Raw genomic sequence first — 16,836 nt, forward strand, 5'->3', positions numbered from 1 at the left:
ATAAAAAGATATTATATGTTTTAAAAAAATAAAACTTAAAAAAAAAATAAATAAATTAAAAAAATAAAATAAAAACCTCACCCTGGCCCCATATTGCAACTCAGGATAGTTACATAAGGGACTACTACAATAAAGCATACCCATCCCTCCTCCCAGTGGTGATAGAACGTTTCAGGACCAGAACGGTTACCAGCCGGAAGAGAACCCCCTTTTAAGCAATCCACAGTACTCAATGCTGAGTGCTAGGTGTTGTGAGGCTCCCAAAAAATAAGCAAAATGAGAAAGTGCGGTGAATGGAAATTGAGCAATCCTGATGATAACTGCAGGGCAACTTTCACAAAGGCGGGCTCAGTGTGAGTGAGGGGTTCCAGGAAAGGCTTCGGCAAGAGCTGCGCATGGACAGGCGCAGGTCTGCGGAAACGTATGCACTGGTGATGGTGGCAACAGTCTCATGAAAGCAGAGGTCTGGACCCAGAGAAGCCAGGAAAAGTAAAATGGGAAAGTAGACCCAGGCAGATCGTGCAGGTCCTGGACTATACCAGTGATATATGGAAGAGACAAAAAATGCTTCCTACCCCTGAACTGTTGAATCTCCAAGTGACCTGATCTAAATGTCTGATTCCTTGTTTTAACAGTTAATCCCTTCTTCCCTTTTGCTGGGTTGCATTTCTGCTTTGCACCACTAATCCCTTGAATTTCAAAAATAGCTTTGGCTTCCTGAGGCCAGCTTGAGAGGTTGGCAGTTCTTTTAGATCAGGCAGAACCTACTACTAGAGAGACACAGCTGGTGTGAAGATTTTTATTTTAACAACCAATACTGATTTCCCTTCCTCAACACAGGAATACCCCCAGAGAGGCTTTATGTCTGAGGGAGTTAGCCACTCTGAACATAGAGAGCTGTGGCTACATCTGGGCTGTAGAGACACTCTTTACTAACTCTATTTTGTGGGTTTCCCTCACTCATTTTCTCAAAAGAAAACTTAGGAGGAGAAGGGAACTCACAGCATCCCACAGCTAACATGGGCAAAGTGAATGATGAGTGCGTGTGTGCGTGCATGTTAATGACCTGAGTTCTGTCGATGACTCTTGGAATTAATGAATTCCTGAAGCCTCAGTTCAGCCTGAGATTGTTGGTACAAAAGTCCTACAGACAGCTCTGAAAAGTCGTTAGGTATCAGTCTTAAAAAACATTTAGCACAATCCACAAAATTTTCCATGCCATCAATCTTTTCCTCTTCCCAAACAGCTTAACGTTTCTTGTGTTAAAGGTACACAGAAGTTTGCAGCCAATACACATAACTGCCCATCAGAAGTGTCACAGACGTCAAGAAGAAAGGCAGGAACAAGGTACATTAAATGGTTTTTAGGCCAGCACCTGACTTTCTGCAAGCTTGGCCAGCTCCCCTTTTGACTTCCGGTTCATACGAATTTCTGTTCTGTGGTCCTCAGCAGACATTTGTGAGCACAGCTGGAGATGGTCAGCGGGAAGAAGTCTATTCATTTTTATGAATTTAACCTATTTATAACCTACCTCGTGCTAAAAAGAGGATTTAAGGCTTCTGACAAAAATACCTACAATACAACAGGATAAAAATAAGTAAATGGAAAATTCAGGAAATAAGTGCCTTTCAAGCCTATGGAAATCCTGAGTTTGCTGAATCCTTTACCACAGGCATACGGACAAATTTGTCTCCCCTGGAATCTCCAGCTAGTACTAACCTGTAAGTAATCCAACAGCTCAAATGGAAAGATCTATGAAGAAATAACATCTTGGCCTTGGAAGGTGTCCTCCTCTGCAGACTTCATTTCTCTTATGGGCTCATCCTCGTGAGGCAGAGAAAGGCAGGGATCACAATCTCTATTTTAAACTCTGACATCCGGGTGCCTTGACTTGACTATGTGAAAAAGGAGGTCTGCACCTAAATCTTCTGCTCCTCCTGACTAGAAAAAATAATTCGGTGCTTTCCAAAGAAAGGGCAAATGGCATTACCTTCAAATCCAGAAACCCTGGGTACCAGCTCGGGACAGAAAGAAATCCCGGGGCACCTGGGTGGCTCAGTGGGTTAAGCCTTTGCCTTCGGCTCAGGTCATGATCCCAAGGTCCTGGGATGGAGCCCCACATCAGGCTCCCTGCTCAGCGGGGAGCCTGCTTCCCCCTCTCTCTCTGCCTGCCTCTCTGCCTACTTATGACTTCAGTCTGTCAAATAAATAAATAAAATCTTAAAAAAAAAAAAAAAAAAAGGAAAGAAAGAAATCCCAGGCAACTGGGAGATGCCCACCTAGGACACACACACCAGAAGATGCTCAGTCTTCCCAGACGCAGGAGTCTGGGGACAAACCTCCCCCGTCCAGATTCAGGAGTCTATAATGTGACCACTGGCTTTCTGGGGAAACTAGAGCATAGATATTGACTTTGAGTTTGACCTCTATGTGACTGGATAAAGCTGGAGGACAGTTTTCTTAAGACACACGAACACAATATACAAAAGATCACTAAAAACCATGTAAATCTCTACTAATGAGGATTCTATTCATAGACTATAGAAACACTTCTTAAAATCCTCTTCTCCACTCCACTGCAGAAACAGAAGCTGCCTTGCTCCAAGGGAACAATATAGGACAGCTGTCCTCTTGGATAAGATCCAGGCTTCAGTATATTCTGTCACTCTCTAGGTGACTCCAATGGGCAGCCAAGATTAAGAACCACGGGTCTGGAGATGTTAGCCAATGTGCCACTCACTTTGTTCTGGTTATGCTGGATTACGGTTCTACTCCTCCCTCTCCTCCATACACATATTTACTTACATTAGCCCGGGAAGCTTCCTGAGCAACCTTTCAATCCACAGCTTACTATGTTAGACATCAAAATACACTGACATTTGTTGCAGTGCAGAGTTGTTTGAAATGTCACACTTCCCACTATCTTTTATGGAGCACTTTCTCCTTGTTGCCACAGCCCATGTTGGACTATATTTAAGTGTTCAGTCTCAGCTACATGTAACATGTCTTCAAAGAATAAGAAAAAGGAGCACAAGGGAAAGACGGAGAAGAGCTGACATGTTTTAGGGTTAAAGGTGTGACTTTCCCATAGTCAAGTGCTTAGTTCTTATAGGGTCCAACCCCTATGCTCTTTGCCTACAGTTCATTCTACCTTCCTACCAACTCAAAACACATTTGTCTTGTGTTCCTCTCTCTTTTTTCTTAACATTATCCAAAGTCATGAGCTAAGGAGCCTGGTAAATTAATAACAATAATAATAAATAAATGATAATATCTTAATGAGTTATCCTGCCCAGATAGCAGATCTGCATTTTTTGAGGGCCTTCTCATGGCCCTCAATCTCAATCCAAAGGAAGGCTCTACTATTGAAAAGTAGGTATCATGTTAAGGCAGAAAGGGTGATATAAATTAGGGGACCAGGCAAAGCCCCCTTGAGGTCACACCTCACAGAGGGCTGCCACTCAAATCAACCTCTGCTTGTAAGTGATGATTCAGTTCCTCACTGTGGAATTGCTCAGCCACTGACCTCACTTCTATGGGACCACTCGGCCCCGCAGTTATTTATCTCTTCATGTGTTAGCCAGTCAGCATTTCCACAGCATAGGGCCCACACGTAGTAGGGGCTCATCAATGTCTGATGAAAAGATAGAGACACAGAGCTCTTCATTCTTCTGCTTTCCACACACATCCCTAGTCTGTTAACTGAATACTTTTCATGTTTTTTAAAGACCTCCAGAGAAAAAATATTCTATTCCTAAATCAAAAGCCCATTCTAATGTTAGATGTAGGCTTTGAAAAAAAGTGAAGATAACTGTAATAATTCTGCACTTAACCACATGATGGCTTTTGGAAGTGCTGTCCATCCAGAACATCAACCGAATGGAAAAGTGGTCAAAATGGTCTATGGAGGAAGGAAATGGAACAGCGCCTCCCTTGGGCTCTCATCCAGAACTCATAAACCCAAAACATATTGAAAATAAGGTTATTAATTTAACAGGATTGACCATGGAATTTTTAGAGGATAGAAGAGACATGGATAGTATCAGCTACAAGGAAGTGATCAGAAACACACAGGAATCACGGGTGATCTCCTGGTAGTTGACGCCCACCCCCACTGATCCCACCAGCCATGTGATCACAGTCCCTTGCAATAACTGTTTAGAAATCAGCATGTAGCCTAATCCCAGCCAATTAGAGGCAGGAAGAATTCTACTGGGGGATTCTAGGAAAGGCTCTCTCTTAAAAAAGAAACACAGTGAAAAGACAGCCTCCTTTCTCTGGACAATGTCTTCCCCGGGTGTGACACCTGAAGCAGCTGCCGCCATGGCAACCATAAGGAGGCCAGTCCTGGGGCAAAATCACACACCAAGGGAGACAGTGTAGCAAGATGGGAAAGCTTGGGTCACTGATGACTGCATAGCTACTGAGTTAACTGACCCAAGAGCTCTGTCTCTGGAATTCTTGTTTTCAAAGAAAATAGATTCTTTTATTCTTTAAACCAATTTAAGTTAAGGTTCCTGCTACCTACAGCTAGAGGCATCCTGACAGAGATAGAATACAAAAAGGGAAAGAATCCCCAGGTATTAATTACATTGGAAATGCTTCGGCATTAAAATGGATAGGTTGACTCAACTTTGATCATATTGATTTTGTACATTAAAAAGCATAGTTGTGTGATTTATTGTAGTACATAACAGGATTAAAAGCGGAGTGAGTCATCACGTCTGCTCTCTAGATGGGTCCTTGCCAATAAACTTGAAAATGAACTTGTTAGATAAGAAATTGACTTTGCTTATTGGAATAAACAACTTCCTGTATGCTCCTAGATTTACCAATCAGTCAATCCACCTCAGCCATACAGGGGACTTTTGCTGCTAATTCTCTCTATCCCGATGACAGACAGTTCATTCCATTCACACCTCTCAACAGCAAGATCAAGAAGCTGAGCTCTCTCCCTCCAAAGTTTTAGAGGCAATGTGTATGTGATGAGCAGAAAACAGGTTCAGAGAATCTGGGGCCATGAATCTACTGCTTTGCTTGGAAAGTCATCTAAGTTGTCTGTTCATGTTACTTCACAGGAAATGAAACCTATAATCTATTCAAAGAGTTTGTGTAATTTAGCCAATCCCAGCTACCCACTTCAATCTGTTCATTTTTAAAGGTTTACATGGGTTTTAGCATTTGCTTTGGAATGTCATTCATATTATAAAATAGGATGTGATAATCTATAAATAAACCAACTGAAAACAAGCATGAAGAAGGTCAATTAGAGTGGTATTATATTAAATGGAATTACTTTTTAAAAGGTCTCAATTTTTGCACTTTTAATAATTCATGAAGAACTACACTTAGGGCGCCTGGGTGGCTCAGTGGGTTGAGCATCTGACTCTTGATTTCGGCTCAGGTCATGATCTCGGGGTCCTGGGATTGTGCCCTACTTTGGGCTCTGCGCTCTGCAGGGAGTCTACTTGAGGATCCTCTCTCTCTCTCCCTCTTCCCCTCCACCCCCCACTCCCACACTCATTCTCTCTCTCACTCTCTCTCTCTAAAATAAATACCTAAATCTTTGGAAAAGGAAAATTACCCTTAAGTTTACACTGGTTACACTCTGACTATAGCTGTCATGCAGCTCTGCTTCCTTCAATGATGCTTCCCATGAAATACTTAATGAAATCTATATTAGTTTTCTATTTCTGCTGTAACAATTTACCACAAACTCAGTGGCTCAAAACAACACAAATTTATCACCTTACAGTTTTGCATGTGGAAAGTCTGAAATGGGTCTTGAGGGGCTAAAATCAAGGTGTCAGCAGGGTTGCATTCTAGAGGTTCAAGGTTCAAGGGGAAAAATCCATTTCCTTGCCCTTTTTAAGCTTTTGGAGGCTACTGGCATTCCGTGGCTCATGGCCACATCACTCTGACCTTTGCCTCTCTCATCGCATCTCTTTCTCTGACTCTGACTCTCCTACTTCCCTCTTATAAGGACACTTGTGATTATATTGGGCCCACCCAGACGATCCAGAATAACCGTCTCAAGATCCTTAACTTAATCACCTCGCTAAAGTCCTTTTTGCCAGGCAAGGTAACACATTCACAAGTTTCAGAGATTAGGACACAGACATCTTTGGGGAGCCACTATTCTACCTACCACAAAATCCATCACAAATAGGAGAGGTTTTCCCTGTTTCAACTGACCTGAGAGTATTAAGAAAACTGTATCAATTAATGTTGATTCATTATTAATGTTGCATGTAATAACTTTATGAGTGACTAGGATATACTTCTATCACTCCAAGAAAATGGTGAAGAGCAAATAAAATTCTAGTCCCAGATACTACTCAAACACAGTCTTCCCACAGTGGGAAGGAGAAAAAAAAAAAAAATCCCAGCTTGCAAGATTTATTCCTTGTTTTGGTTCCCAGGAAACTCAGTGCTAAAACATGTTGATAAGAAGAATTTATCAAGAAAGGAAGTGACAGTAAAAAGTAAAGGACAGGGGCGCCTGGGTGGTTCAGTGGGTTAAGCCTCTGCCTTCAGCTCAGGTCATGATCCCAGGGTCCTGGGATCGAGCCCCGCGTCAGGCTTTCTGCTCAGCAGGGAGCCTGCCTCCATGTCTCTCTCTGCCTGCCTCTCTGCCTACTTGTGATCTCTGTCTGTCAAATAAATAAATAAAATCTTTAAAAAAAAAAAAAAGTAAGGGACATCTGGGGAAATAGTAAATTATTATATTAAGAGAAACTCTAGGGGCACCTGGGTGGCTCAGTGGGTTGAGCCTCTGCCTTGGGCTCAGGTCATGGTCCCAGGGTCCTGGGATCAAGCCCTGCATCGGGCTCTCTGCTCAGCAGGGAGCGTGCTTCCCCCCACTCTCTGCCTGCCTCTCTGCCTGCTTGTGATCTCTCTCTCGGTGTCAAATAAATAAGAGAAACTCTGATGTATTAAAAAACCTCAGGACTTATGGGAATCACTTTTAAAAGCCTAACAAATCACTAAATGAGTAGCTCTAACTTAAGAATATTTAGCTGTGCATGGGGGCTAGAATCGGGAGGCAGGACAGTAGGACAATAGGGCCCCTTCCACATCTCTGCTTCACACTCTTATAAGCTACCTTTATTAGAAAACTCAACCTCCCTGCTTGGAAACCTTTGAAGTGGGTTCTGCTCCAATCAAAGAAAGGCACCACTCTTGCTTTTCTCTCTGTCCCCGGAGCCACACAAAGTGCCAAGAACAGAGTAGGAGCTCAGTTAGGTTTGTTGGATGAATTAATTAACCAAAGCGAAAGGACAGTTCTTCAAAGAAAAGCATTCCTCCTTAGACCGTAAACCTTTAAAAGTTTTACCAAGTCCAGTTTCAGCTGAGGTGCAGGGATGGCTCAATTGGTGAAGTGTCTACCTTCAGCTCAGGTCATGATCTTGAGGTCCTGGGATCAAGCCCTGCACGGGGCTCCCTCCTCAACGGGGAACCTGTTTCTCCCTCTCTCTCTGCCCCTTTCCACCCCCATCCTCATATGCACGCACTTGTGCTCTCCTCTCTCTGAGATAGGTAGATACGTAGATAGATAGACAGATAGACAGAGTCTTTAAAAAAGGGGAGCGAGCTTATTTTAAACTACACAATCATGCAATAAACTGACACAGCGATTTTCCAGCTCTGCCCTCATATTAATGCTCTCACCCCTTCTCACCATAGATCTAAAAGAGAGTTTTCATGAGAGGGAAGAATGATCTTAAAGAAATCATAGGCACTAGGATTCAAAATTGGACATTTCAACCAAAGAACCACAATACACAAGTATGATATTCCAGAGCAAAATTCCAAACATACATACAAATTTTCCAAGAAATCACCAAACACTGGTTATATGACTTTTAAAGCTAACCTCTGCTGCACTGAAGGTTATAAATAGGGCTAGTTATTAAAGACCAAGAGAATTTCGGAGAGGGCGTTTCTAGGGAGAAGAGTCAGGCCTCAAGGACTCAACCAGGGCTTTACAGCATTTCTCCAGAAAAAAGCCAAGAGGAGACAGACAGGGAGCCTCCCTGCCAACTGGGGAGAGAAGGTCCAAGGTGAAGTCTGCCTACATCCACGGAGCCTCTCCAGGATAATTCAAGCCATGCCCGAGACAGAGCAAGCACGTGGGTGTCTGGACACAGACTGCCAAACTGAGCCTGTCCCTGACAGGCAAATGCAGCCTTAAGAGGAAACAGAAAAGTGACAAGACTGCCGAGCACTCGCTCAGAAGTGGGGGAAGAATTTCTCCTGGGGAGCAAATTGCACAGTGACAGAAGGTAACACCATATATTTGTTTTCTGACTTAAGACCATTCACGCTGCTTGTTCAGCACACTGGTTACTCATGTCTGCTCCCCATTTGGAATTCCTCCCAAAACCTATAGTTGTCTTCCAGCTGGGAAGGAAAGATGGAATTCCTTCCAAAAACGAGGTAACTGTGCTCTCAGTGGGCAGCTGGAGACTGTTTGGAGCCTGGCTATTTAAGAGCACTGACTATAAACATATAAGAAAAAACTGGTAACTTTTTCTGAAATGAACCATCCATAAACATCACCAGAAAATCCACTTTGCTCCATAATCGAGGCCAAGAAAGAAAGCTGCCACCTTAGAAAAATAAGAGGAGGTGAGGGAGGAGGAAGAAAGAAACACGCATGACTCTTACCCAGGCCCTGATTCTGCTGTTCCCACTCGATGGCATCTGGCACCTGGTCAGTGGCTCCATCCAAAGGGCCCAGGTTTCCCTGCTCGAAGCCAGGTTCTTGAGACGTGATGCCAGGGAGAGTGAACCCAGGCAGCTCAGCGTCACCATCCAAGCTATCATCCAGGGACTCTGTGTCTTTATCATCTTCATCTTCCTCCTCATCTTCCTCTTCTTCATCTTCCTCCTCTTCCTCCTCTTCATCCTCATCTTCTTCTCCCTCTAGGAAAAAAGAAATCAACAAGAAACATGAAGGAATACAGTAAGTACCTACATATGAGTCTTTTGAAATGACCCAAACACTACAAAATAATTCTGCTTGACCTTTTAAAACAAATTTTATAGCCAAAGTTGGGCGACACGGGCCTTGCAAGACTAGGTGCTCACCATACACCTGTATTTCAAATTTTCAAAATCACAGTTATGTCAGATCATTAGTACACGGCATGTTTATTTGGAGTCAAAGTTCAGGTAATATAAATTTTTATTAGTCAAATTTATATTTACAAAGGTGGAAATCATCCCTTCCCTGTTTTCTGAAGGTCATTAAAGATGGATCCACTAGGGGCACCTGGGTGGCTCAGTGGGTTAAGCCGCTGCCTTCAGCTCAGGTCATGATCTCAGGGTCCTGGGATCTAGTCCCGCATCGGGCTCTCTGCTCAGCAGGGAGACTGCTTCCCTCTCTCTCTCTCTCTCTGTCTCTCTGCCTGCCTCTCTGTCTACTCGTGATCGCTCTCTGTCAAATAAATAAATAAAATCTTTAAAAAAAAAAAAAAAGATGGATCCACTAGGTTAATATCCAAAATATATACAACTCAACACCAGAAGAACAAATAATCCACTTAAAAAATGGGCAGAAGACCTGAATAGACAGTTCTCCAAAGAAAATTCACAGATGGCCAACAAACACATAAAAAGATGCTCAACATCACTAATCATCAAAGAAATACAAATCAAAACCACAATGAGATATCCCCTTGCCCCTGTCAGAATGGCTAGAAACAAAAAGACAAGAAAAACAATTGTTGGGGAAGATGTAGAGAAAAAGGAACTCTCGTGCACTGTTGGTGGGAACGCAAAATGGTACAGCCACTGTGGAAGACGTTATGGGGATTCCTCAAAATATTAAATCCCGGGACGCCTGGGTGGCTCAGTTGGTTGGATGACCGCATCGAGCTCCCAGCTCCACGGGGAGTCTGCTTCTCTCTCTGACCTTCTCCTCGCTCATGCTCTCTCTCACTGTCTCTCTCTCAAATAAATAAATAAAATCTAAAAAAAAAAAAATAGAAATCCCATATGATCTGGTAATTCCACCCAAAGAAAATGAAAATATTAATTCAAAAAGATATGTGCACCCCTATGTTTATTGTGGCATTATTTACAATAGCTAAAATATGGAAGCAATCAAAGTAACCATGGACAGATGAATGGATTAAAAAAAAGTGGTGTATACAAATAGCAAGGAATGTTACTCAACCATAAAAGGAGCGAGATCTTGCCATTGACAGCAACATGAATGATCTTGAGGGTATTATGTTAAACGAAATAAGTCAGAGAAAAACGGGCATCATATGATTTCACTTATACGTGGGATCTAAAAACCAAAACAAATGAATAAACAAACAAAAAGCAGAAACAGACCCATAGATACAGACAACAAACTGATGGTTGCCAGAGGGAAGAACAGATGGGAGATGGGCAAAATGGGTGAAAGGGAATGGGAGATACAGGCTTCCAGTTACGGAAATAAGTCACAGAGATAAAAGGTACAGCAGAGGGAAGAGAGTCAATGGTATTAGAACAGCATTGTATGGTGACAGATGGTAGCTACACTTGTGATGAACATAGCCTAACATATAGACTTGTCATATCACTATATTGTACAGCTGAAACCAATGTAACAGTGTCTGTCAACTATACTGCAATTAAAAAAAAATTTTTTTTTCCATTAGAATGCACACTAAAATACTAACAGAACTTAGAGTGTCCCAATCCTTTTGTATCTTATCATACTAAACAAAAAAATTCATGATTTGGGCACAATTTTCCTTCTATTCTTCTTCCATATCAATGAGTAGAAGTCACAACAAGTGAGAGGTACATAAATACACTCCCGGCTCCTGTTGGAAGATCGACCCAAGAAAGTGGAAACAATTACATCAACATTCTCAATTCCACTCTAAAAGAGGTTAGAAAATAGGATATTGATCAAAGACAGTCAGGAAAGCACACTTGAAAAAAAAATCATTACCACTGCCACCATCTTAAGAGTTAAATTCACAATTTGTCACATTCAATGCTTCAAGCAGAGGGGGTGTAGGAAACCTAAGATCCCCAATTTTACTTGGTTTCACCAACTTTAATTTTCTAGGAATACTTCAAGCCTCCACCCTCACCACTGATGCACCCTAAGCCCCTGATGAGAGCTCACCAAGCTCACTGAAGCCTTCCCCTTGCTCTCTTCCCTTGGCTCACCACATGGCAGTTTGCAAAAAGGAACTCTCCTAGGATGGCAGAGAAGGGAAGAGGGAGGATTAGAGCCACCCAGGAATTCTGAGGCTCTCTTTTTCTGCTTGTAGACAATGTTCTCCACATACATTCCTTTACACCTATTGTTTATAGGGGTTTTTTTTTAACTTTTAAAAAAATATTACATCTGATCTTTTTCATTCTTATATATCCTCTAACTTTGTACAACTTAATACCTCTTAATACCTCTCATTCCAAATATTTGGAATATTTGGAAAATATTCCAAAAATGCAATAACTACTTATCAAGCACCTAGTTCCAGGCACTAGGAATAAAGCAGCACTATCTCTGCCTTCATGGAGTTAATAGGCCACTCGAGGAGACATGTACACACACAGCTCTAGGATACAATATGACACTCTGACTAAAACTGGAAGAAAGATGGAGAATGGCAGACTCTGCTTTTCTGGATGCGGAGATCCAGACAAAGGGCAGCTTTTCTGGTAAAGTTTGAACAGAGATTATACTAAAATAATGAATTCTCTTGTTCAAGTTAGGTCAGTATCTACAGGAGGAACATTCTCAGCAGCAGGGAACAGAAGAACAGCAAAAACAAAAACCTTGAGGCAGTTGTGTGCTGTGTTCAAAGAATGGCAAAGACTGACCTGGGAGCAAGAAGGGACAGGAAATGAGGTGGGAGGGGTAGGCAGGGGTCAGATTTAACATATATTTATTTATAAGGAATTACAGGCTGCAGCGTGAAAAAAATGGGCTAAATCGGAGCAAGACACAAAGCAAAGAGACCCACTGGGAGGCTATTTTACAAGCCAGGGAATAAGATGACGGTGTTTTGGACACGGATATAGTTCTGGAAGCAGGAAGAGATGGTCAGATCTGGGATGTAATATGAAGGTAATTTGCAGGCAGAGCCCTACTGATAAGTATGATGTGGGATGTGGAAGGAATACGGCACTTTATTAAAGACGGAAACTAAAGGGCAAAGAGCAAAATCAAGAATTTTATTTGAGACACATTAATCATGTGATTGCTATGCCTATGATTTCAAAGTGGAAATGTTGGAAGCCCAGGGAAGATCAAAGCTAGACATAAAAATCTAAGACTCACCAATTTAGAAATAATATTTACAGTCTTGGGGCACCTAGGTGGCTCAGTGGGTTAAAACCTCTGCCTTCGGCTCAGGTCATGATCCCAGGGTCCTGGGATCAAGCCCTGCATCGGGCTCGCTGCTCCGCAGGGAGCCTGTTTCCCCCTCTCTCTCTCTCTGCCTGCCTCTCTGCCTACTTGTGTTCTCTGTCTGTCAAACAAATAAATAAAATCTTTAAAAAATAATAATAATAATAATAATAATAATATTTACAGCCTTGAGACTGGCTGAGATCACCAAAAGAATGAGTGTGGGTAGAAGGAAAAGTTGTCCAGTCTAAGCCCCAGACAATCGAACATTTAGAAGTTGGCCAGCAGAGGGAGATCCAACAAAGGAGACCGAAAAGTGACCACTGAGGTAGGTGAAAAACCAAGCCGAGTATGGTGTGGACAAAGTCAAAGGAATAAAATACTTCTGGGGGCCTGAGTAAGAAAACTGAGACTGTCCCTCCAGTGTTGACATTACCTCTAGCTTTGGCACTCTGGAAATGATTAGTGACTTCACCCAAGTTGTTCATGGAAAGGTAGGGGTAAGAGTCAAAATGGAGTAGTTGAAAAGAATATTAGAAAAAAGGAAGTAGATACAGCAAATATTTAAAAAAAAAAAAAAAAAAAACTTACAAAACTTTTTGAAAAAAAGAACAGGGACAACAAGAGCCAAACCATGAAAAAAAGCCCAGCTGCCCATCAGCAGATGAATGGATAAAAAAGATGTGGTATGTATATATATATATGTATATGTATATACATATATATACATATACATATATATATATATATATATATATATATAGAAATATTACACAGCCATCAAAAGTGAAATGTTGCTATTTGCAACAACGTGAAATGGAACTAGAGGGTATTAAGCTAAGCAAAATAAGTCAATCAGAGAAAGATAATTATCATATGATTTCACTCATATGTGAAATTTAAGAAATAAAACAGAGGATCATAGGAGAAGAGAGGGAAAAAATGAAACAAGAAGAAAGCAGAGAGGAAGACAAACCATAAGAGACTCCTAATCACAGGAAATAAACTTGAGAGTTGTTGGAGGGGAGGTGGGTGGGGGGATGGTGTAACTGGGTGGTGGACATTAAGGAGGGCATGTGATGTAATGAGCACTGGGTATTATATAAGACTGACGAATGACAGACCTGTACCTGTGAAATCCATAATACATTAAATGTTAACTAACAGGATTAAAATTTTTAAAAATGTTTAAAGGGGGGGGCAGGGACAGACGAGGGTAGCTGGAAGGAGTTGTAGGATCCAGGGTACCTTCTCAAAATAGGAGATACTAGAATTTGCTTGGAATTTGATGGGTAAGACCTAGTAGAGAAAGGGAAATTGATGACTCAGGAGAGAGGGGAGAGGGCTGCTGGAGGAATGTCTGGAGATGGGGTTTGGCAGAGCACTTGCACATGTGGACTCAAGCCATGCAAATGTACTGTGGCTATGTGATTTTGGACAAGTTATGGTGCCATAGCTTCCTCCTCAGTAAAACCAGGGTGATTCATACCTCACAGAGCTGCTATAGGATTACATCAGTTAGTATATAAGGTACTTAGGACTAAGCCTGGGTCATCATGGCCAGTATATGAGGTTGGTTTCTTTGCTATTACTGGGAAGGGATGGGATCCAGGGCACAGGCTGGCTCAGACCCATCCTCCATTGCAGTGGGCACAGGGGCAGGCAGGAGGATTGATTTCATGGTGGGAATGTGTGAAAGTTGTTTTCATATTTCTTTTCTCAGTCAATAAGAAACTAAGAAGGAAAAGTGAAATGTTGGTGGTTTGAGGCGAGAGGAAAAAGTGTGAAATAGTCATCTCAGAGAATGGGCAAGTGAATTCCCCAGGAAGATGTGGGAGGACTGGCAGGCAGCCTTGTGGGCCCACTTGAGATGGGACATCATGCATTTAAAGTGAGACATGTTAAGGGGGTTGTGTTTTTCTCCAGCCACATTCAGCTGCTTGGGTGCAGGCATGGGTGGAGGGTTAGAGGACACAGAGAGACTGAACCAGCAACAAATTTTGGAAATGATTAGTGGTGGAGGGGTGGGGAAGGGAGGTGTTTGGCTGTGTGTGAACAAAGTGATTAAAGATGGACCAGGCAAAGGCTACAAACTCCCAACAGTAACACAAGTTAAATCCTGGGGGTCTAATGTACAGTATGGTGACTATAATTAATAATACTGTATTATATACTTGAAAGTTATTGTGAGAGTAGATCTTAAATATTACCAACACCAAAAAAAATAGTATTTATCTGAGGGGATAGAAATGTTAACTAACCATACTGGGGTAACCATTTTGCAATTTATAAGTGTATCAAATCATCACATCATGAATCTTAAACTTAGATATGTTATATGTCAACAATATCCCAATAAGGTAAAGTAAAACAATATCTCAACAAATCTCAAGGGAAATAAAGATGGACCAGGGACTCTGATTAAAGAGAACCTGAGAAAGAAGTTGACAGAGAAAAAGTATGGGGTCACTGGAATTTGGAGAAAACTATCAGGGATCATCACAACTATCTGATGACTTTGCTGACCTTCCTCCCATAGACAAAAAATTGGCCACAGGCTAAAAAAGAACATTTCTTTATTTTTAAAGCATTATAAAATCCCTTTTAGCTGCCTTTTCTTTCCACACACCTAAAAGGGTTGCACTTGATGGAATGATTATGACAATATGAGGCTGATCCCCTAGGTATACGAAGGCAAAGCCCTGAGTTTTCAGCTCTCACCACTGAACTGTTGACCACTGACCACTAGCACCCACCAAGGACAACTTCTACATGACCCTCAGTAAGCTCAGTTAACTTCTTCTCCTTAAAGAATAGAGCTATACGACCCAGCAACGCCACTTCTGGGTATATATATCCAAAGGAAACAATACCATATCCCAAAGAGTCATCTGTACTCTGGGGTTCTTAACCACATTAATTCATGACAGCCAAGGTATGGAAACAACCTACATGTCCACCGACAGATGAATGGATGAAGATGATGTGATATACATACAGGAGAATATTATCTGACCTCTAAAAAGAAGGAAATCCTACATTTGCCACATGGATGAAACCAAAGGACATTATGCTGAGTGAAAAAAGTAAGAGACAGACAAATACGACACGGTTTATTACTTATAGGTGGAATCTAAATTAAAACAAAGAAACAAAAAAAAAAAAAGTCTAACTCATACAAACAGAAAGTAGAAAAGTGGTTGCCCGGGGCTAGAGAGTGGGGAAAACAGGGGAAGACTGGTCAAAGGGTACAAACTGTTTGCTCTTAAAGGAATAAAGTCTAAAGATCTAACGTATAACATGATGACTATAGTTGATGACACTATTGTATCACTGAAATTTGCTAAGAGAGTAACACTTAAATGTCCTCACACAAAAAAAGTAAAAATGTGAGGTGATGGCTGTGTTCATTAATCCAATGGTGGGAATCCTTTTACAATGTTACATGTATATCAAATCACCATAATGTACACTCTAAATATCTTATAATTTTATTTACCAATTATACCTCAATAAAGTCAGAAAAAAATAAGGCACAGAGCTATAAAAATAATGAAGAGGAACTCAAAAAGTCAGGCTGCATGTAAGCAAGCCTGGGCCCACAAAATGGTCACTACCTTCCTGATGTGATTTGAATGACATTGCTTACGTCAACATGTCTCATCATCCCTCCCCCACTCACCCACTCTGATGGAGCCTTCTTTCTCCACCTCCCTGTCCTGAAATGCCCAATATGAGATGTTTACTCCATTCCAAAGTATTCTCTTGGTGGAATATTATCTTGAGAAACGCCCTATGGAGTAGTATACAATTTATCCTGGAAAGGAAAGAAGGGCCCTGACTGTCATGGGGGATAAGAGAGGAAAACCGTCCCCTCATACCCACCAACACCACCCTTCAGCACAAAGGAACTTAAAGGGTTTACTATTTTGTCACTTTTTGTACTTGAGGAATTATATCACAAGCCTAAGGAGATACCTCTAGAAAAAGGAAATTTCAGGAACTGTGCAGGGAAAACAAGCCTTACTGGAGTGAGATTTCCCTTTATAGCCTTACTTCCTCATTACCTTTGTCAACCAGCAAATGTTCTGATTTTGTAGGAGCCTACAATCATTCTGTAGCTGATAAATATCTTTAGCAGGATGTCACTGGTACCCTGCTGCAATTTCCTGGAACAATGACTGCTCTTCCAGATCAGTAACAAAACAAAACAAAAAAAAAAAAAAAAAAAAAAAAGATCACCTTTCCAAATATTACCAAAATAATGTATGTGATTGCAGTTTGACCCAAAAAGGTGGGAAACTACTGGATAAAGGAAGGATGGTCTTGTCCTGTGTTTTATCACCAATGACAAGCACAGGGGTTGGCCATCAGCAGTGCTCAAGAAGTATTTGTTGAGTGGATGGACAGGTGAATGAATGCATAAGTAAGGCGCTAGATCCAGGTTTTTAACAAATGCCTAGATC

The 16,836-nt window shown here is 41.5% G+C and overlaps 1 protein-coding gene across 2 annotated transcripts in view; it reads right to left on the bottom strand.

The window, feature by feature from the left end:
- Window positions 1-16,836, bottom strand: part of LOC111139299 (chromosome unknown C14orf37 homolog) — a 116,584-nt gene that overhangs the window by 77,714 nt on the left and 22,034 nt on the right. For both annotated transcript variants that reach the window (XM_022491553.1, XM_022491544.1), the window contains one exon: window positions 8,671-8,928. In XM_022491553.1, coding sequence (XP_022347261.1) covers window positions 8,671-8,928 — 258 coding nt within the window. The remainder of the gene's footprint in view (window positions 1-8,670; window positions 8,929-16,836) is intronic.

Source organism: Enhydra lutris, unplaced genomic scaffold (assembly GCF_002288905.1).
Source record: "Enhydra lutris kenyoni isolate GAN:26980312 unplaced genomic scaffold, ASM228890v2 scaffoldscaffold4, whole genome shotgun sequence".
Classification (NCBI taxonomy): Eukaryota; Metazoa; Chordata; class Mammalia; order Carnivora; family Mustelidae; genus Enhydra; species Enhydra lutris.